At 35.7% G+C, this 23,638-nt stretch overlaps 1 protein-coding gene across 3 annotated transcripts in view; it reads right to left on the bottom strand.

The window, feature by feature from the left end:
• Nucleotides 1–23,638, bottom strand: part of lama5 (laminin, alpha 5) — a 201,838-nt gene that overhangs the window by 19,120 nt on the left and 159,080 nt on the right. For all 3 annotated transcript variants that reach the window (XM_087305121.1, NM_001039171.2, NM_001442039.1), the window contains 15 exon segments: nt 22,048–22,164; nt 21,788–21,942; nt 18,468–18,609; nt 18,281–18,380; nt 17,749–17,862; nt 16,060–16,245; nt 15,840–15,982; nt 11,944–12,129; nt 9,593–9,729; nt 9,346–9,499; nt 6,823–6,968; nt 6,580–6,742; nt 4,721–4,840; nt 4,472–4,614; nt 1,919–2,051 (listed from right to left, as the gene is read on the bottom strand). In XM_087305121.1, coding sequence (XP_087161247.1) covers nt 1,919–2,051; nt 4,472–4,614; nt 4,721–4,840; nt 6,580–6,742; nt 6,823–6,968; nt 9,346–9,499; nt 9,593–9,729; nt 11,944–12,129; nt 15,840–15,982; nt 16,060–16,245; nt 17,749–17,862; nt 18,281–18,380; nt 18,468–18,609; nt 21,788–21,942; nt 22,048–22,164 — 2,139 coding nt within the window.

A 23,638-nucleotide genomic window follows, 5' to 3' on the forward strand; every position in this document is an offset into this window, starting at 1 on the left:
ACATGATGCACATAACTTTTGAAAATTTGCATAAAAAACGTGCATAACTAAGTAGGAAAAAATTTTATTCAATAAGAAAATATGTGCATAAACTACCATGGAAACACTTTTACTAAACAAATTACAGAAGCCTATACATTAAAAAAAACGTTTGTTATAAGAGATGATGATGAAAATGTGTGTGAATGGACAAACCAGCAGACTGAGCACACTCTAACACATAATAAATGTTGCTTTGGTCTTTCATTAAAAAACGCCTTAAACGTTTCAGTATTAATGTTATTATATTATTAATGACCTCCAGAGTGTCTGGAGCATGTCAAGAGCGTCTGTTCTCCGCGTCTCATGGCTTCAAATGCCCCGATACGTGGTCGTTGTGTCAGCATTGTCTTCTGAGCTGCAAGTACATTTATTAAATATAGAAAAGATTGACGCAGCTTCTTCTACCGCAGTAAATTCTGTTTTTAATGTTGATATTTGGCACCCGTTTAATCAGGAAGTGACGAGTTTGTTCTCTTTGATGCGTTGGATGGAAAAGCTGCTTTATTCGCACATCTTTTATGCGTTATTCCAGTTTTTCACATACATTTAATTAAAATATTTGGATGGAAACAGCTATTAACTACATTTCAGTCACAAAAAGAACAAAGTCACGTTTGAGAATGGCTTGTCCTTTTTTAAATAAATAATTAGCTTAAATTCACTGACCTTCAACAGGGACATTTACAGTTACTAGATTAATGATATTATTATTCTTTCTAAAAACTATTGTTTAGTTCTGTTTACATTCTAAATACCATATCAACCTTTATAACTTGATCAATAAAAAAGGCAGACACAAGTGCACTTTTAAATCTATTAACACTGATCAACGTGTATAAAGTAGGAACGTGTGTAAAAATTTAATAAATGTCACACATAACATTACTTATTAGATTGTACAGAAATATTTAAATACTTTAAATGTAAAAATGCGCATTAACTTGAGCTGTTGTTCCACGCTAACTCTGTTTCACTGATGCAGTTGTGTTGCTTTTAAAATATATGGTCATATTTGCTAGAACTTTGGATGAAAAGAAATGCTGATCTCTTTTTCAGATGTTGCCATGGTCACTCGTAATATCTGCACTCTATTGATAATGCTTTTTTATAGTTACGGTGTGCGCGCTTGACTGAGTTGGTCTACTTAAAGTTGATTGACCTAACTCAAATACGCTATTCTGAAACCAAAACCGGGTTTTTAATCTCTCGATTAATCAACTCAGAGTTCAAGTTTAAACTCCGAGTTGGTTGAACCTCTTTACTGAAACAGGCCTCAGATTTGATAGACGAGACCAACATAAGCATCAAGATTATTACACTCTGTTGAAGTCACTGTATAAAGAAACAGCAGAACGACTTATGCTGATATAAATTAATTTAATAAATTATTATGTTTAAAATCTGTTCTAAAATACATTGGTTATGTTTATTGAAGTTACTCGCTGCTTGTTCAAACTACTCATTTAAAAGTTGAAACGACAGAATTTTTAAGGTTTTTGTTGGGACAATTAAATTGTTATAGATTCTATCCCCCTAAATGTATAAAAAAGTATTAGGTTAACTTGATCGATTTGTGTTGGGACAACATGAAGAAATGGTGTGGAACCCAGCATTTTATTTACAATGAATGACAAACCAGTCCATTTGTTTAGGAGTTTAGTCAGTGCACTATTCGGTGCTTCTTAATGTCTGTGGTATTTAAATGCTTCTGTTAGAAAGCATTTGCTATGAACACCTAAATTACTAGTGTCTGTAATCTCATCTTGTCATGACAGGACACTTGTAACTAAGCAAACACTAGTATGTTCCCCTCATCCCAGAAGAATGTGAATGTTCCTGAAGCATCAGCACAAGTGAATAAAGTGTAATCTCTCACCAGCAGGTCATCTGGACAGCCAAAGCTGATGCCTGAACTCTTCATGGTCTTTATCTGAACAAAGCTCCCCATGGACTTAATGATCCTGAAGCAGCCCCTGATGGAGCCATGCTTGAGATAGATGCTCTTCAAACTGCAATGCCACAAACAGATGGTTAATTACACAACCTGTTGACAACTGCACACGCACACACACTGTAAAAAGCGATGAGTTAAAAAAAGTTAGTAAACTCATTGGATTAAAAGCAACAAGGTGATTTTAATTTTAAAAAGTAAGTATTATCATAGATTTATCTATCCAGAAACCTTTTTACACACAGTGCATATGGAAGTATTTAATGTTACAGCCTTATTCCAAAATGGATTAATTTCCTTTATTTCCTTTAAATTCTACACACAATACCCCATAATGACAATGTGAAAAAAAGAGTTTTTGAAATTGTTGCAAATTTATTAATTTATTTATTAATTAATTTATTATTATCTTTGCTCAATACTTTATTGATGCACCTGTGGCAGCAATTACAGCCTTACGTCTTTTTTAATAAGATGCCACAAGCTTGGCACACCTGTCTTTGGGAATTTTTGCCCATTCCTCTTTGCAGTACCTCTCAAGGTCTATCGGGTTGGATGGGAAGCGATAGTGTACAGCCATTTTCAGATCTCTCCAGAGATCTTCACTAGGATTTAGATCTGGGCTCTGGCTGGGCCACCCGATGACATTCACTGGGTTGTTGTGAAGCCACTCCATTGATATTTTGGCGGTGTTCTTTGGGTCATTGTCCTGATGTAAGATGAACCATCGCCCCAGTCTGAGGTCAAGAGCACTCTGAAGCAGGTTTTCATTCAGGATGCCTCTGTACATTGCTGCATTCATCTTTCCCTCTGTCCTGACTAGTCTTCCAGTTCCTGCTGCTAAAAAACATCCCCACAGCATGATGCTGCCACCACCATGCTTCACTGTAGGGATGGTATTAGCCTGTTGATGAGCGGTGCCTGGTTTTCTCTAAACGTAACGTCTGGCATTCACTCCAAAGAGTCTCATCAGACCAGAGAATTTTGTTTCTTATGGTCTGAGAGTCCTTCAGATGCCTTTTGACAAATTCCAGACAGGGAGTGGCTTCTGTCTGGCCCCTCTACTATACAGGCCTGATTGGTGGATTGCTGCACAGATGGTTGTTATTCTGTAAGATTCTCCTCTCTCCCCAGAAGAACGCTGGAGCTCAGACAGAGTGACCATCACGTTATTGATCACCTCCCTGACTAAGGCCCATCTCTCCCGATTACTCCGCTTAGATGGCCGGCCAGCTCTAGGAAGAGTCCTGGAGGTTCCAGACATCTTCCACTTGTGGATGATGGAGGCCACTGTGGTCATTGGTACTTTCAGAGCAGCAGAAATTTTTCTGTAACCTTCCCCAGCCTTCTGCCTCGAGACAATCCTGTCTCGGAGGTCTACAGACAATTCCTTTGTCTTCATGCTTGGTTTGTGCTTTGGCATGCACTGTCAACCCTGGGGCCTTATATAGACAGGTGTATGCCTTTTCAAATCATGTCCAATCAACTGAGTTTACCACAGGTGAACTCCAATTAAGCTGCTGAAACATCTTAAGAATGATCAGTGAAAACAGAATGTAGCTGTGTTCAATTTAGAGCTTTACGGCAAAGGCTGCATGAACATGTGATTTTTCCGGTTTCATTCATTCATTCATTGTCTTGTCAGCTTAGTCCCTTTATTAATCCGGGGTCGCCACAGCGGAATGAACCGCCAACTTATCCAGTTTTTACGCAGCGGATGCCCTTCCAGCCGCAACCCATCTCTGGGTCATTATGGGGTATTGTGTGTAGAATTTTGAGGAAATAAATGAATTTAATCCATTTTGGAATAAGGCTGTAACATTAAAAAATTATGGATGCACTGTATGATTTCGAAATGTTCAGAGGTGCTTGACAATTTATTTATAGTTACAAAATTTTTCTTCCCTAAAGATCCTGTATTGTTATTGTTAAATGATAACTCTCAATTTCCCAATGCAAAGGTCCGTAAATTGTGGTCCATAAACAAGTGCTACAAAGTAAATGCTGGTACAAAGGTGATCTATCTGTTCTTTAAACATTCAACACGTCATCAGAACAGATTAAACATACTAAACTGGACTTTTTGGCACTGCGAAAAATCTATAAATGCGAAATCAAGGAAATCTGCGACACTTAACCCTCATCTGACACTGTGAATGTCAAACTTAATGTAATTTCTTTTAATCCTTGGTCTAAACTACAGTTATCATGTGATCCCTGATGTGCATATGATGGGATGGGGTAAATATATGAGGTAGTAGCTGTTAAAGGTACTTTTCAGTCTGATTGCAAAATGTTATGTTCATTTTGGAAATAAAAACTGAATTACAAAACCCATTGACTTAACTTTTATAACTATGCACAGTTTGTTTATTTAATAATATAATACAAGGCCACAAGTGTACTCTCTTTTTTAAGTAAAGTCAACTAATCGCCTTTTACAGTGCCGCTATTGAATGTAAATATCTGCACGCTCACTCATTAGGCATCTCAGCTTCTGGCACTCCCCCTAAGAAGTATCTTCCTGTGAAATTGAGTTCTTCGCTGTAAAGTGTATATAACGTCTCACGATCCAGCCTCACAAGCATTTTCATGTTGTTAAGTTGAAGGATGACTTGCAACTGAAAAAAAAAAACACAATGAATAATTCCATAAAATCAATTGAACTTAAAAAGATGGTGCTGATGCTGGCAAGAATATATTGAATAAATAGTATGTATCACTTACAGTTTTTTTGTCAGCATTGCTGATTTTTGTTGGGTTGCCTGGTCCAGGCATCAAACTTCCCTCAACGTTATAAAAGACCCTCAGAAAGCCATCAAGAACAGCGATGGTCACGTATTTATCCTAAGAGACAGAGAAAAAAATGACATTAATAAACGATAACGTGTATCTACATTTCACAAAAAATTCTCTATTTTAATCTGGAAAATTCTAGCAGCCTGGATGTATTATTTACAGGGCGTGTTGCCTTCATGATTAAATTAAGATTTTGAGCTGTCTTGTTTTTTCAACTAATCTTTTTTGTCATTATGTTTAGGAATCATTATTATTAAATTAAAGTGTGTATGCTTGTTTTTTGTTCGGTAACCTGTTTGGATATTAATAAGATAATTTTTTATAGTATCTGTGAGACAAATTGCTATATATATATGTGTGTGTTTTATGATACATCAAAGCCTCTTGCTGATATTACTGATTTAAATCAACCTCGATGTCTCTGACAGTCAAAAAATGGACTTGGACTTTATGTAAAAATGCCTTGCCATATTGATAAAAAATATAATGCTTAAGCGTGAAACTGAACATGCAAAAATGGCTTGCTATATCAGTAAAAAAAAAATTACGTTTTTGTAAAAATGGCTTGCCATATCAGTAGGGTTGAGTATTGTTTGAAGTTATTTCAATACCGGTGCTAAATTGATACTTTTAAAACAGTACCGGTGCCAAAATAGTGCCTGAACCAATACTTTTAAACCACAAAATTATGGATGACTCTAGAAAAATATTTTTTTTGACAAAATCTTTTAAAAAAAAATTTGGTCCCACTTTATATTAAGTGTCCCTAACTACTATGTACTTACATAAAAAAAATAAATACAATGTACTTACTGAGTTTATAATGTATTTGAGAACACCTGTGGTGCTTTTGAGTTGAAATAGAGGTTGGGTTATGGACAGGTTTGGTGGCATGGGTAGGATGAAGGGTAGGTTAAGGTGTAAGGGATGGTCAACAGTGTATTTACAAATGCAATTACAAAAGTTAATTACAGATGTAAATACATACATGTATTTAATCAAGCATAAGTACACAGTAAATACATTTACACAACAAGTACATTGTAACAAACTATTAATTCCTATGTAAGTACATATTAGTTAAGGCCACTTAATATAAAGTGGGACCAAAAATTTTAATAGAACAATATAATTAAAGTTTAAAGTAAACATCAATTCATGTTTTATATATTTGAATTACATTCATATATTTCCTTTGATCATTTGTTGGTTAGCATGAACCTAAATTTTGCATTATGAAATTACATTAGCTTACTACTAACCTGTGGAGAGGCTGTTATCAAAATACTGAACTCCTTTTTTCTAGAGTTTGGGCTTGTGACTATGTTTACATGGTTATCAGTAATCTAATGATGTGCCTTAATCTGAATAAGACAATAATAAGATCAAGATGTTTACATGAGTTGCTTTTTGCTTTTTGATCCCGTCTTGCAAGTATAGTACATAGATCTATTAATGTCATTGTGTCACCACGCTATCCATGTTTCAAGTGCCATTTCAGCCGCTTGTATCCGAGATCTTGTCCTTTCGATCATGAACCAAAGCACATGACCATAGGTGAGAGTAGAAACGTAGATTGACCGGTTAATCGAGAGCTTTGCCTTTTGGCTCAGCTCCTTCTTCACCACAACAGACCGGTACATCGACCGCATTACTGCTGCCGCTGCATCAATCCGCCTGTCGATCCCACGTTCCATCCTTCCCTCACTTGTGAACAAAACCCCAAGATACCTAAACTCCTCCACCTGGGGTAAGAACTTTCCTCCAAATAAAAAGCTGAATCTCACCTCTCTCTGGAAGGACAGCAGAATGCCGTTTTGCGAGATGAGTCTGATGGTCTGGTCAAAGGTGCGGTCGCCCTTCTGAGTTTCGAACAAAACCTCAACATAGCCAGTACCGTCAAAATACACTCCGTCAACCACCCATTCAGGCGTGTTTGCTGGCCTCTTCCTGTTTTAACACATGAGGTTACACAAAAGTTTAAACACAGGTAATGCTATGTGATCTATAATAAATGAAAGCCCTCTGACCGTGAACATGGTGCATCAGTTGTGGTGTTCATGTCGAAAGTTTGCTCAAAGTTATAGAGGCTGATTAGCTCTTCATTTATACTGAGCAGCTCCACGTAGCCCTTGAAGAAGTCTAAAGGCGACGACAGGTTCAGAGTCCCTGGAGGCTGTGTGTGTTTGAGAGAAAGAGAGAGAAGAAAGATTGAGATTGAGGGATGTTTTTTAAAAAGATAATTCTAGAAAGAGACAAAAATGTTCTATTCTCTATTTAAAAATATGACATATACAGAGATACATACAATGCACAGCATATATGAGTACACACCTCACAGATCTATTTTTTTTAATTTAGATTTTCTATAAGACGCTGTACAATACTAAATTTTTGCATAAACATAAGATTAGTCAGTATTGAAACCAAATGTAGTACATCCAAATGTACATGTTTTTCCAAAAAATGAAATAGAAATGTGAAGAAAAATAGGTAAAATCAAGAAAAACAAAAATATCTAAATTTAGTTTACAGTTTGTAGTCTGTAGGGTTTTTGCTCAAAATTTTGCTTGAATTTAAATGTATTTTCTTTTTTTATTTATAAAGATGTTTGGTGACTTAAATATTATTTTAATAAATATATACGTTCAATAAATCTGCTATGTTCAAATGCACCAAAATATATTACCTATATTTACTGAGAAATGGATAAATGGATAATGTATTTATGCTGAGCACTGTAAATCATGTATCTGTAAATCTGTAAATGCTGTATTGTATGGAATAAAATCACTGTCATAAATATTTAGTGCGTAAAAAAATCCACGCATCCGTTATTATAAAATCGTAAAGGAAAACGGAATGTAGTCGTAATTTTACGAGGGTACAATTTCAAAATCTGAGATTAGAACAGACTCAGATACGACATTTCCTTTGTCTGTTTGAATATAATTGATAAATTTACAATGGGTGTACTTTACAAACACGAAACAGTTTCACCACGGACACGAAGTCCTGATTACGAGTACGAATCAAAAAGCGACATTCCACTGTCAAAATTACATCACCGCTGTCACAGACATCAATAAACAAGCAAGAGTCATCGATCACAACGGCGCACCTGCTGGGTACTCAGAGCCCCCACACACCGTAGCAGGTAAGAGTTTTGTTATTCCTTCTTTGAGAAATGAGAATCCGTCATGAGCTGTAATAAAGGTTGAGACTTAATGAGGTCCATTTTCACTGTGGTTCTTGGACATTTTATAGAATCAAAATTAAGAATGGGCCGAGGATAGTGAGCTAGCATAATGTAAGTTAACATTACAGGCAGCGAGCGCAGTATGAGTGAAACCATAACATGACATCTGTTGATTAAGTCACTGTTGTGATCGATGACTCTCGCTTGTTTATTAATGCCTTTGACAGTGGTGACGTAATTTTGACAGTGGAGTGTCGCTGTTTGATTCGTACTCGTAATAAGGACTTCAGGTCTGTGGTAAAACTGTGTTTCGTGTTTGTAAAGTACACCCATCGTAAATGTATCCGTCATATACAAACAAACAAAGAAAATGTCGTATCTTGTGTCTGTTCTATTTGCAGATTTTGGAATTGTACCCTCGTAAAATTACAAGTACGTTCCGTTTTCCTTTACGATTTTATAATTACGGATGCGTGAATTTTATTTATGCACAAAACATTATGACAGTGATTTTATTCTATATATTGCAGGGCTATTTAATTGGTTTGCCATGAAAAGTTCATGAAAAGCAGAGAGAGATATGACTTTCAATGTAAGTGATAACACAACAGCATAAAAGAGCTTATATGCTGTATTTGTGCTCATAAAGACACCCACGTTGACTTTTTCTACATTAAAACATTAATATGTTGCATTTCGAAACTACATAACATCAGTGCAATGTACAATGGGCTTTTTTTTTACAAGCATACTCAAATGTTGAATTTCGAGGCACAAAATCAGTGTATTGCTTGGTTAACAAATATTCAGTAACACTTTATTTTAAGTTTTCTTTGTTACACAAGTTCTATGTAATTACTATAGTAATTAAAACTGATAATTACAAGTAACTTACCAAGTACTAGTTACTAACAAGTAACTAATAATTACTAGTAATTATAACCCTAAAGCATACAGTAAGTACATATAACTGTTCATTTAAGTGCATGTAACTATCCAATATTTATTATTATCACCAATGCTGAAAACATTAGTGCTGATTTGTATATTTGTGCAAACTGTATTTTGCATTTCTTAAGTCTTGATGAATATTAGCATTTGAATATGTAATACAAAACTTTGTTAACTTTGCGTCTTTGCTTTCACTTTTAATTAAATTATAATGTCTTGCTAAACAAACAAAATGATTCATTTAAAGCAATTACTGACCCCATAAAAATGATGATCATGTGGTTGTCAGGGTATTATACCTAGTTATTTCTTAATGATTAATTATTGGCACAGATCAAATGTGGCGATTCCCAATATACAGTGTGACATTCTGCTCTACAGATGCAGGTTTGCTGTTACTCACACTGAAGGTGCTGGGAAAACCTCCGACATAAAACACGGTCTCCTCAGCTGGAAGGTTAAGCAGGCCTTTTTGCCCTTTTGCCTCCATGATACGTTTAATTATATTGTTCTCATCTTGATCCGTAGTCATAGACATCTGACCGTACTGCAGAGTCCTAAACACACACACACAAAACATAAAGTAAACAGAGCTAAACAAATAGCATCACATGCATGTAAGTAGTTATGTAAGTAGTAATGTTTTGCACCTCTCCAGGATGAGTTTGTTGAAGAAATCATTCTTCACGTCCTCATCCATTAGCACATCCACTGAACTTCCTCCCACATTAAAGTGCCAGCGCAGCTTTTTTCCGTTTAGAGTCACTGCCATGTACTCCTTACTGGACTACAGCACACAGAGCACAGACGCAAGTGTTCAAAGTTACATAAATCATTTATTATGAGGAACTTAAAAAAAAAACGTATAAATAAAACATAATTATTAGGGCTTCCCTGTAATAGTCAATAGTCGACTGACCGTTAATCAGCAAGAGGCTTTGTCTACCCATATTTTATCAGCTGCACAGCAAAAAATGCTATTCCTACTTAGAGTTTTTGTCTTGTTTCTAGCCCAAATTTGTAAATATTCTTAAATCAAGAAGCATTTTCTAGATATTGTAATGTTTTCAGCCAAAATTAAGTGAGTTTTTACTTAAAACAAGCAAAAAATCTGTCAATGGAGTAATCTCATTTCAAAAGGAAAAACTTGATTAATTGTCTTACCCTTCAGACTGATTTGTTTTGCTTGTTTTAAGTCTCTTAATTTTGGCATATCATTTTCATTCATTTTTATTTACAAAAAGTCCAGGCGTTTCTTATAAAATGCCAACTGAAGAGTTCCCACTTAGATATGCCTAGCATTTATAGCAGGTTTGGCATGCTGTCCTGGGAGAGAAACCAGAGCTCGGAGATACTTGAGGCCAAGGCACCCGCCCTGTCAATAAGCATATAAGGGGATCCGAGATTAAGTAGGTCTCGAGAGCTCCCCCTTAGAAAAGGGAGGAAACGGAGGAGTTGGGGTGGAGGGGGGGATTCTTGATCCATTTGGGCCTTGATCCATTTATAGTAAGCTTGGATCAATCTAATTGGATTATTACTGATTACAGATGATAAGGCAGTCATGCTCAATCAGATCACATGCTCCTCTCGAAATTAGTTTGTTAAAACTTCACTTAAAAATGACTCCATATGGACACCAAATAAGAAAATACCACAAATGTTGATCTCAAACACTTTTTTTCTTGTGTGGTTTTGTAGGCAGAACAGTTTTGAATTGATATGCATATACGCTGCAAAAAAGGCTTTACTTCATTCGATTTTTTGTCTCGTTTCTAGTCCAAATATCTAAAAATTTTCTACACTATGTAGCATTTTCTACACAAGCAAAACATAATGTCTTGTTTTCAGAAATAATAGGACAATATTAAGTTAGTTTTTCACTAAAACAAGCTTAATAATCTGCCAATGGGATAAGCAAAATAATCTTCTGTTGAATGGGAAAAACAAGATTATTTTGCTTACCCCATTGGCAGATTATTTTGCTACCCAATTCACCTGTACCGGATGTCTTTGGATTGTGGGGGAAACCGGAGAAAACCCGCGCAAACGCAGGGAGAACATGCAAACTCCACACGGAAATGCCAACTGACCCAGCCGAGGCTCAAACCAGCGACCTTCTTGCTGTGAGGTGACAGCACTACCTACTGCGTCATTGTGTCACCCCAAAAACTAGTCAAATAAATAATAAAATGTTAATGCAACCTCCATATGAGCTTTCCATTACAAAGTCACAAACACTAATTCTGACAAGTAGCACTTTATCACTTATTAAGCTGAGCATTATAAAAGTCTTTTAATTGCATTACTATGATTTAAATGGTTTATTAATAAATGGCTAGTTAGATCACTTACGATTAAAATGAATAACTAGTGTTGAGAAAAAGGAACATACTTTAAACATAACTTTGTCTAGTTTTCTTTTCATTAAACAATTGTCGTTGTATTGCTTAAAGGTGATATAATAACTGGACTTCTGTTGAGTGTGATATGCTTTGCATACTAAAGAAGCATTTTTGCAGAAATAGATAAAGCTGATAAAAATGAAAAGGCCTGATTGTCTAAAATGAACTTGAGCTCTGCAGCTAAACGTCCTGTTAGATGTGCAGTTGAGAAAGTCTTATGCTTTTAATGTTGTGCAGAGAATTAGTAGAAAAAGAGGATGTATGTATGGGTGCGGCCAATGGAGTACTGGAGAATGATTGAAAAGTGAACTCCACCTGTTAATATCAGCTACGTATTAAAGCGTGAATCAGGATGGCATCTCCTAAATGTAACTCTTGCATTGCATTGTGGATAACAGAATTTTGTAAATCGAATTATTCAATTGTATCCAATAAATTACTAATAAAAACCCTCTCTTGACCTTTTTGGTTGAAAACACATGAAATTGATTAGTTATTCCACTTGTTGACCAGGGAAACCTTTAGTCGAGGGTAACCCTAATAACTATACATGCAATAAATCATTTAACAAATTGCTTGTTTAACTGATGTTTGCTTACGTCTCGGTTTCCAAGATAGAGGACAAACTGGGGGTTGGTGGCTTCAGTTTGTCGTTTCTTTTTAATGGTAGGACTGGGAAGCTTGATGTACATTTGGAGTGATGAATAGGCTGCCAGGTCTGCCACATTACTGGGTGTCCTCACTTGTACTCCCGATTTACCATTAAACTGCATTGACACGCTGACCTGAAAGAAAGACAGTATCAGTCATTGAATGCAAACTTTGAACGCTTTGGCCTCTTGAAGCATAGTTTCATCAACTTAAGACAGCTTAAAATGAAAGTTATAAGATAAGCTTTTCTTTCCTCTTGAGACACACTCATAAAACAGAAACGTATAACTTTGAATCCAAATCCTCTTAATGAATGTTAGGCAGTGTTAATCAGGGCAAAATCAGTTTTCCATAAAAACACTGCAATTTGAATGGCATCTATGCTCGTGTTAGTCTATCCATTTCTCCTTATCTCAAGGTTCACATATATGTCAATCCGGCCCATATCCAGAGCAGATTGTTGTTATGGTCATCAATAAAAGACTTATTCCTGAAAATACATCAGTGACGAGACAATTGTCTTGGTCCAAGTTGATATTGTTGACTGAACACTATTCTTAACATTACTATTCTCTTTTTCTTCTTCTCTGTTAAGCTGCCTTGACATACTCTTAAAAAAAACTGTAAATTAGCAATTTTCTGTATTCTGTGATTTCTGTTTTCCTCATTTATTTATGCTTTTTAATTACATTATGGGACCTTAATCTTTCTCACAGCAACTTTTAACCTTGAAAAGTTTTAAAAAGTGACTATTATTAATATTTTTAATAGTTTGAAGTTGGTGTTGTCCATTATGGTACAATAACCTTGTAATGAACTTCCGGTAAATTCTGTTATTTTATAGATTTATTCCTCTATATATTGTTTCTTATAGATAAGGGTTGGGCGATGTCGACCAATTTGGTATCGTACGATGTCTAATGTGAAACACCGGGATGGAAGATGGCATCCCTGTCATAGGCTGAAGTGAATTAATTATTTATGAATAATTAATTCGTTCATAACGAATTAATTATTTGTAGCCTACCGTTTCAACTACCTGACCTGCATGGGCTTTGTTTTACCCATAAATAAATCATAAACGAATAAAGATAAGTTACACACAAATTACCACCCGTCAATCACTTTTTCTGCGGGACTCTCGCATGAATGAGCAGAGCAAACTGTGTCGGTATAATGGCGTCCACAAACTTGGTTGGTAAAAAAGGTGCACAACCATAGTATCTGAGGTTGTCACTAAAATTACTAAGTACAAGTGTGAAAGTGAAAGATGGAACCAGTGTACTGATGATGTGACTTGTTATCTGAAAGATTCAAAAGACCGAAGAGTTGTTAGATAGACACAAGCTTAATTAAATATCATGTTTAACAACTATACTGAAACACGATCCAGCGTTACATCCCTGATAAACCAACACAGGCTCGTTCTGAAAACATAGTCCCATGGACGTTTCTGGAGACAAAAAATTATTTAGCCGGAGGTACTTATGGCTGCATTTCATTTTTTATGCGAACGCTATATGACGCCATTCCTTTCAAGCTAACCAGCTGACCGCTTACCTCCGTGTGGAGGGTTTTCCCACTGCAACCAGTCAGTCAATTGACCGGTCGCCCAGTCGCCCATTCAGTCTGTCAGACAAATGGTCAGTCGAGAGCAGCCTTTGGTGGATTTACGTGAAAACAGCGCGGGTGCAAACGGCACTCACAAGAGAAATTTGAGATAGGAAAAAGCACACACAGCAGCCTCTCGCGGATTAGCGAAAACATAATCTGCAAAAAATACGCACCCTCCGGGACATATTTCGCGGTCTCCAGAAGTGTCCATGTGACTACGTTTTTAAAATGAGCCTGGGTTATGATGAACTGTCTGACGTGCACTGCTCTCTGAAGCTCAGACAAGCGCTTGATAGTATGTGGCTTTGTGTGTGTGTGTGTGTGTGTGTGTCACGTGATGTGTGTTTTCAGCCGGACAGAGGGCTGTTCAGAATTGCTAGATGAAACGCCAGTGTGGATGCGGATCATTTTCATTCTAAAACTAAACTAAGACATATTAGTGTAAATTGGGCCTAAGTGTGTATTTGTTTGCAAGCGGGTTTGCGATGGGGGCAGGGCGGAAGATCGGCGATGCAGGCTCAGCATCGTGTTGTTCATCGACCATTAGCGATAGGATTAAAGATGAATTGAATTTAATGGCATTTAATTAAGTGCCTCTGTTCATCTGCACATTAACCCAAATATCTAATCAACAAATCAGAGGACCGCAGCTCAATGCAATTAGGAGTAAAGACATGGTAAAGATGATCGACTGAAGCTCAAACTGAGTTTCAGAATGAGGAAGAAGGGTTATTTACTGTAAGTTCAGTGTTTCTCAACCCAGTTTGATTAGACACAACAACAGTAAACATTTTGGATGTCTCTCTTTTATGACCCATTCATTTGAGGTCCATCTGAGTAGGAAAAGATTAAAGGTGTAGGATTGGTGTACCTTCATGAATAAGATTTGGAAAATCTCACTAAAATATTAGAGTATTGTCAGCTGATCTGCTGGGATTTTCATGCAAAATCTTCTCTAGCCATGACAATGTCTTGTTGATGCCAGAGGTAAAAGAAGAATGACCAGACACAATAGAAGAATGAAAGAAGGTTTGATGGTCTGGATTTCTGCTGTGACAATCAAATTTTAGAGTTACAATTTGATGTTAGCAACATAAAAGCATGGAGTCATCCTGCCTTGCATTAACACTTCAGGCTAGTGTCTAATGTAAATAATTTCCTCTTGTTAGCACATGACATATGCAGGTAATTTCAATGCACTTTTAAAGACTTTCTCAGAATATTTTAATCAATGATTTTAATTTGACCTAATCGCAATATCAAGTTCTAATCAGTATCAAACCTTTAAATTAATAAACAGTTGTTAATAAACTGTTGTATTTAATTAAATCAATAGAGCACAGCCATGCAACAGAACTCAGATAAGCTCAGAAGACACAAAGTCTGAAAGAATAAATTACGCAGTTTTTTTTCAGCGACAAGTTTCAGCCACTGTTTAAACTTGTCTTTCTCCAACCAGGAATACGCAAACTTACATTTTCCCATTTTACCTTCTTTTTTACTCTATGGTTTTGCTACATGTAGAGATCGTCACATCACCTTCCCGCGTTTGTCGCAAATTACCCAGATGGATGAGCTTGGCCGGACACACCCCAGCCGGAACCAAACGTGTAGATCAAGCACGCCAATATTAGAAAGAAAATAAATATATTTATGCCTTTTGGAGATAAACATTTTGGATTATGCTTGAACAATTTTAAAAAAGGCAATTAAGACTTTTAAATTCCTGTTAAGGGGCTTCATTTTCTCATATATGATTTATCAACTTTTATCAATACTTTTTAAGACCCCGCCGACACACTGTAGCAAATGAGCACCCTTTAAATGCCATGTGAATATTGTGGCTGACATAGTCCATTCCTTTATGATGAATTGCAAAACAATTCAGAAAACAACTTGAGTATCGTAGAGGATTAGGTCACTCAAAAATAAAATAAAAATCTGTTATTAGGTAATTCAAAAAACACTTTTTGTGTGGGAAAAAAATCTGAAAGATTGGTTTTGTTCACCTATATCTTACATGTCAGATCATGTTTTGACAATGTTTTTGTTCCTTTTCTGGACTTTGAACATCTTGGAACCACTGCTGTATATGGAGGATGAGGGAGCTCTCAAATTTAATCTAAAATATCTTCATTTGTGATTTGAAGATAAACAATAATAACAGAATGCTCATTTTATCGTGAACTAACTCTATAACAGATTAGACGGGAAAACGCTTAGTTGGCACCTTGTTGGCAGCATTGCGTGCTTGCTCAATGAGTTGACGAATCCTCTGGATGCTGTCGGAGATGTTGGACGGCTGAAACGTGGTGTTGTGCAGGCGATCCAACTTCTTTATCAGCTTAGGAAGAGTGTCGCTCAGTGCAGCCACTGCCAACACAAACACATTGGAATCAGTGTGAAAACAAGATCAAGCATGTTCATGCGTAAGGGCTCACTGCACGCACCTGATGTGTTGGCGTCATTGAGGGCTTTGTTGATATCCTCACTAGTGGCGTTGGAGTCTCCGTACTGCTTCTGCCATTCCTCCAGCTGCTTCTGAATTGGAGCCAGCACACCGCTAACGTTAGCCACCGTGTTGTTAGCCTGCTCCACCGCACTCTTAGCTGCTGAGATGCTGTTCACTATGTCGTCTGTATCAAAGTAAACAGATAATGTTTAGAATCTTTACATTTAGGTAACATAATTTAGATAGATTAATAAAGACAAGAAACTGTTTTTTATTCTTCTGGCAGCTAGTAAAAAAGTAATTACAAAAAAAAAAGGTTAAAATTAGAGTCACCTACAGTTGAGGAATGGATTGATACAGTGCAGAGATAATAGATTGAGTTTATTTCACCAATATGCCCGAATTTTTCTTCAATTGTATTTTTTAGATGTAATATTATGCGTCTAAACATCTATATATTCTTCTTTAAAGAAATCTTCTAAAGGTTTTGTAGCTCCCCATGTTATACGGATTATACTTGTTGTTAAAGAGAAGAAAATACAAAGCATATGCAAGATCTGTACGTATCTTTCTGTATGAGAGATTATGTAAGTTCTATATGTGTTTTCTTTTGAAATCTCAAAATATTTGTTTTACAAATATTATATTAAAAATATGCTTTAAAATATTTTTTTAATAATGAAAATACAACAAAAATAGCAAAATAACTAGTAAAATATATACAGTCATCATTTGAAAGACAAAATAATTAAGCCATTAGAAATTAGTTATTAAACTATTATGTTAAAAAACGTTTTTGAATAAAACTTCTCTCCTTTAAGCTGCATTTGGGAAATATTTGAAAAATAATAAAAATTTCACAGATAGGATAACAATTTTTTTTTAACTTTCACTCGCATTCAAAGGTTTGGGTTCAGTGAGCTCTTTTTAAAGGGAAAATACTTTTTATTCATTGAAATGAAAATTTTTAAACCAATTGTATGCATTTTTTCTAGGGTTCTTTAAAACCCCAAACATCTAAAAAACAGATTTATTTACAAGTTATTTTACTATTAGTTAAGGGTGTACTCACACTATGCTATCCGATCCATGCCCAGGCCTGTTTCCCGAAACGTGTGAGAAGTGTGACTTGGCCGGCCCTGTGACATGTCACTTGGCCGGCCCTGGCCCGGTTGGAAGAGGTGTGCCAGAGCGCGATCACTTTGCTTGTAGTGTGAGTGCAAAGCGCGCCTGAACCCGAAACGGAAGACGAGGCGGATATATTGGATATATTATTTTTTATTTTATGATGGATATATTAATCATTCTTACTATTCAATGAACGTAAACTGTCATAGATTATTAAAGATGCAAACCCCTCACTGCGCGACAGCTGCACCTTCAGCAAACCTTCTAATTCCTGCAGCACGAGGACTTTATGATTGTTTATAAGCGTCAAAATGGCTGATCTCTATCCGGCGAAATATTTGACTGTGTGTCACTGCATCCTAAACGACTGAACGATATAACTAAAGATATCTCCACTGTGCTGAGCAAGAGCGCTTCTCTACTGAACAGTGCATCACTGATGGCCATCAGGGGAGATGGGAGGGGGGACAAACGTGCTTCGGCCCAGTTCAAGGCAACTGTACATAGTGTGAGTACGCCCTTAGTCACAAACGACTGAAAAAATTAAGGCTCCTCAAACCTCGGCTGACGTTGAGTTTATTCTGAATATCCTTCAGGTCTTGAAGCATCTTTTCTTTCTTCTTTTCAGCATCAAGTAAACTCATCTTTATGGTGTCCACACGTGGCTTTAGACCTGGCAAAGATATAATAGTGGCCAACATTAGAAGGAGGTTAAGAAAAGCAGAAAGACAGTTTTTAATTTATTGCCATAACAGTTTCAAGGCTATTTCATGGCAAACCCAGATCAAATTTACAACATTTTATACATGTATTTTTTATATAATAATACAAAAACGATAACAATAAAAATACATTAACATAATGAATAAATAACGCATAAGACAAAATACATAAATAATACTATATAAGATAAAAACCTAACACAGTTTAAGGTTTACTTTTGACAACAATTGTACAATTTTGGATGGATTCACATTTTTTTAAATATTATATTTAAAGTCTCTTTAGAAAAAAAATAGCCATAAAAATAGCATTTTTTGCATGATAGCATTCAAAATAAGGCAGTCAGATCCAGAGTTGGCTCTTCTTACTCTGACTGCTGTTGTTGAGTTCTTCCGCTGACTTCAAAAGCTCAGTGCTCTGATTCTTCAGCGCAGCCGCTTGTGCTGGCAGGTCTTTGTCCCGTATGTTCTAATGAAGAAAAAACATAGACATGTATTAATAAATGTGCATTAATAAGCATGTTAAAATGACTGATTTTTATGTGTTTGACTGTACCTCAAGGGCCATAGAAGCGGTTTCATTGGCTTTCAGAGCTGTAGTCTCAGCTTCCAGCACACTGTTGATAATGTTAGTGTATGCGCGGGACGCGTTCAGAGCACGCTGTATAAAATTGTCCTGGTTGGAGCCAGATATCAGACTGTCCGACAAACACAAAGGCATATTAAAAGTAGTCATCATATCAGAGGAGGGTAATATGTGGGTAATATATAGAGAAAGTATAGAAACAATATATAGTGAGGTATTTTGACAAATTAAGAGTTCAGATGCAAAAACCTCTAAATCCACCAGACCTCTTTTCTTGTAAATGAGCATTTTCTATCAGGCTCCTCTGATAAAGTTCAGAAGTTTCATTTTATATGTAATGATAAGGTTATTAGCTAGCAAATAAACTACCCTTCAAAAATGTCGCTTTAGACAATAGTTTGTTTTTTAACAAGGTAAATTTTCTTTTGTGTCAAAACCAGCTAAATTCACTTCTGGTTTTTAGGCAAAACCCTCTAAATCCATCTATTGGAACAAGACAGTGTAATTAGTTGAAAATGAAGATGAAATTAGAATTTATTTTACCAAACATAATACACATTACACAAACCACCTGAAATTTTAAATATATAAATCTGTCAAGTAAATGGCGGTTCATTCCGCTGTGATAAACCAGCAAAAAAGCAGAAGGAAAATGAATGAAGTAAATGCAGTAATCAATAACATTAAAACGGACATTAATTAAATCTGAACAATCTGTTGTCATTTCTGATATTTGGGATTTATGTTTAATGTAAGTAGAACAATGTAAACATTGTAAACATTGTCAACTTAGCTTGGTAGATTCAAATAACACAGTGTAAAACACTGTGAAATATCAATATCTGTATATTGTCTATTAATATAAAAAGCTTATGAGATCTATAGGCTAGGTATTATGAAGTATTACAAATAATGTATAGTTTAATACATTATATTTATCTTTTAAAAAATAGCTTAAATTAGAAAATAAAACACAAGGTAGGCCTACTGGGCAAAAAGGGGATGCCTCTTAGACAATTTTTGAAGCTGTCATTCATTCATTCATTCTCACCATACTTAAAACCTTGGTCCTATGTTGATCCACATAGCATCTACGTGGGATAAAAGAACAGCATCTGAACTCTGTGTTTTGTAAAATGGAGTTGCCGTTTATTGTACAGTACATCATACTCAATCAAAGTAGCGTCACTGAGCAAAAACACGTTATAATGCATGTTACAGTTCTGACTGTACATTGTGTTTTCTTTTTCTTATAATGCACAGAGTTTTAAGGTAAGGAACATTTTCTTTTGCCATTCACTGACAGTTGGAAAGGTCCAGTCCAGGTCATCCAGTTCATCAAACTCCATCTTTTAAAAATCGAAATTGAAAGTGGAATATGTCTCCTCATAAAAGCCAGCGTATCAGCACGCTGCTACATTGTAAACATATGATTCGATTCACGCTTCTGATTTGTCCACGGGATATAGCAGCTTTTGCTGTCAAAGGCAAGTGGCGTTAAGCGGTTTTTGCATCTGAACTCTTCAAATATTACCTTTTCTTGGCTGATAGCTGTTTTTACTTTTTTTTATTAAAAGTCATGATTTTACTTAAATTTAGCTGGAAATCAATTATGAATGTTTGTATTTAATTTTTTTAATTAACATTTGAATGATTTGGTATGTTGATTCTTTCAGGATTTATTCATTCATTCATTAAATCATTTTTCTCCGGCTTAGTCCCTTTATTCATCAGGGGTCGCCACAGCGGAATGAACTGCCAACTTATCCAGCATATGCTTTACATAGTGGATGCCCTTCCAGCTGCAACCCAGTGCTGGGAAACATCTATACACACTCATTCACATACATTCACATTTAATTTATTCGACTCACCTTTTGACCATTTTTAGGAATATAAACAAAAACAATGGACCCAACGTATTTTCTGATTTACATTTAAAATTTTAAAAACTTCTGTAAAATAGAATAATACCCAATAATTGCAATAATACCCTACTCATTAACTCATGTTTTAATCGTTTTTTGACATTTTTACACAAATTTAATAGTATTATATGGTCTTTTTTTCATTTTACTTGGTCTGTGTAGCATTTCTTTAAATTTCAGTGTCTGACAAAATCTAAACAAATAAATAAGCTAAAATAAGCATAAATGCGCTTGCTTTGCTAATTAAGCACAGGTAATTGTATAAAATAACTATATAAACTGAGCAAAATAACAGCTCAACTCTTATTTTTTTCTACTAGCCATCAACAAAAACTGTTTATTAAAACCCAATATAAGCTGTCCACTACAACACAGACACACACACCATACCTGTCAACATTGTGATATGAAAATAAGGGATATGCCCACCATCATAAGGGATTCCCCCGACCGCCATTTAAGAAATACCCAAATTACTAAATATGTTAATTTGAAGCTGTTTCGTTGTAAATAAACAGTTAAATGGTCAGTAATGTTTTATTATTATTTACAAATGGAAAAATAAATAGTATACATTAGCACCAAATAAATTTGCAAATTAACAGTTCAGCTTATTAAAATAAATAGCTATTGTAATGAAATAGAATCAAGTTATCAAATCTCATTAGCCGTTTCTTCACTGTATAACCGACTCATTCCGAATAAAGAGTAACGAATGAATGATTTATTTAGATTTTTGTCGTTTGATTACATTAAATAACAGGTGTCACTTTAACAATGCACATGTCTAATGTTATAATAAAAGCATTTGATTGCTTTCCTAACTTTTTATGCTCATTTAGGACAAAATTAAACAAAAAAACACCAAGATCGACATCTTTGGATATTATTATTATTATTAGTTATGTGCATATCTGTTTAAACACGCACCTAAAGCATCAAATCACGAGTACAGAATCTGTTTAGGAAGCAGCGTCTATTTATCACTATGGAGCGCGTCAGCTGAAAGTCATGTACTGCAATATGACTGTTTGAGGATTGCATACGAAAGGGAGACGGCACCTGTAATGAAAAGGAAGGGAATCCATTTTTATGTTTATTTCAGTGTTTTCATGCCTAAACAAAGCGAAAGCACAGAACAGACTCGCATTTAAGAGCAAGCGGCGGCCCCTGGAGGTTCGGCGGTATGGGTTGCGTATACAAAGGCTCAGCTCTATAATGTTTGTTTGCCACCCTTCAGAGAAAGACTAAAAATACGGGAGAAACATGAAAAAATACCTTTACGGGATGATAACGGGATAGAACTGTGAAATACAGGAGAATCCCGGAAAAAACGGGAGGGTTGACAGGTATGACACACACCTGGACAGATTGTTGGCGAGCTGCTCCAGCATTTCTGCGTGTTTCTCTGCAGCCTCCACCAGGGGTATTTTATTAGCAGCAGGGGCGTACTTCTGCACCTTTTCAGCTAGGGGCTGTCTCGCTCCGTCCAGCTGAGCGGCCAGATGCTCATAATCCTGACAGAGACGAGAGCATGCACGAGTCTGAGTGTGAGCTCAGTGGAGTTCATTTATAGCACACAAGCATGTTATTTTTGATTCTGCATGCATGTCAGCGTGTACCTCTTTGGAGTCCTGGAGCATGGAGAGCAGGTCGTTGACTTGAGTCACATCATCCTCCGCCATCTGCAGCTGGGACACCACCTCTTTGTATTTCTCATGTAGACTATTAACCTTTTTCTAGAAAAACACAAGAATGCAATTTTGTATTTCTTGCTATGATTCTAGTTCAATCAAGTAAACAAACAAAATATATATATGTTGGTCCAAAAACCTTTTCGCTAACTGAAATAAAATGAAATATTCACAACTTTACATTATATTTACATTTAGTCATAGAGCAGACGCTTTTGTCAAGAGTGACTAACAGTGACGATAACAACTTTAATGGAGTCAGATTAATTACAATGTAGTCAGATAAATAATTGATTTAAACACAACATCCTTCAACTGCGTTCTGTTTCCGATTATTGGTTCAGAATAGCAGCGTAAGCTTGAACAGATTCTGTGGAGGAAAATCTAACCTGCGAAACATCTATAGATTCAATTTTAACCGATGAACACATCAGACCAGTATCAAACATCTTAAACAAAACATATGTTTAATTTTTTTTATTTCATTTGCCAAAAACATGCATGTTTACATACTTAAATTATCTTTAATATGATATCTATATGATAATTGTCATGTTTGTTCATTGCATTTCTGTGGTTTTGGCTTCAATGTTGATGTTGGTGATTTTATTGGCATTACAAAGAGAATTACTAAAACTAAAAACTGAATCTAAATGCATAAAAAAAAAATAAAAAAAATTAAAGAAAAATTTAGAAAGATAAAAACTAAACTAAAACTAACACAACTATTAATGAAATGAACTAAACTAAATAGAAATTTGTATTAAATGTAAAAAAAGTATTGAAAAAAATTCAAAAATTCCAAGCTATAATAACCTTGATGTGTAGCAAAGACAATAAAATACCCAAGACATGTCACTCTAACAGTTTTAAATGGGGAAAATTGTAATGGTCCATTTGGTGAATGAAGCCCTGCCTACTAGTACAGGAGCCAATCATCGATCGATATAGACTGACATTTCTCCAGGGACCAGACGTGTGGAGTTTACGACAGTTTTTGTGGTCAACAAACGCACTGAAATCTTAGCGAATACTTGCTTCACAGACAAAAGAAATGTATCGAAATAAAGCTTGTATCCACATAAATCTCTACTTTAAATAAAGCAACTACACTTGAAAACAAAAGGTTTTTGGTTTTGTATTGAGTATAAAAAGAACGCGAGGTACAGTCATAGCACATCACATGACAGCAATTACTCAAATGCCTACAAACTTTAGACCAGCGCAAACAGATGAAGCATTAACCAGAGGATGATGATATGGAAACCGGCCATAAATGAGGTGTCATGATCTCGTTCTTTTTGAGTGACTTGCCATAAATGGACTTTGTATGTAGCCAATTTGTGATTAAAAGCCATGGTAATTCTTTTTTAAGTCACAATTTATGCTATTAACTACTGGCTTTTACCCGCCTGTTATTGCAATACTAATAGTTTTTAGTAGTTTTAAAGTATGATTTCATTCTACATACCTAATCCCACCCAAAACCTAAACCCAACTTGAACCTTACTAAGTATTG

This window comes from Danio rerio, chromosome 23 (assembly GCF_052040795.2).
Source record: "Danio rerio strain M-AB ecotype USA chromosome 23, GRCz13ab, whole genome shotgun sequence".
Lineage (NCBI taxonomy): Eukaryota > Metazoa > Chordata > Actinopteri > Cypriniformes > Danionidae > Danio > Danio rerio.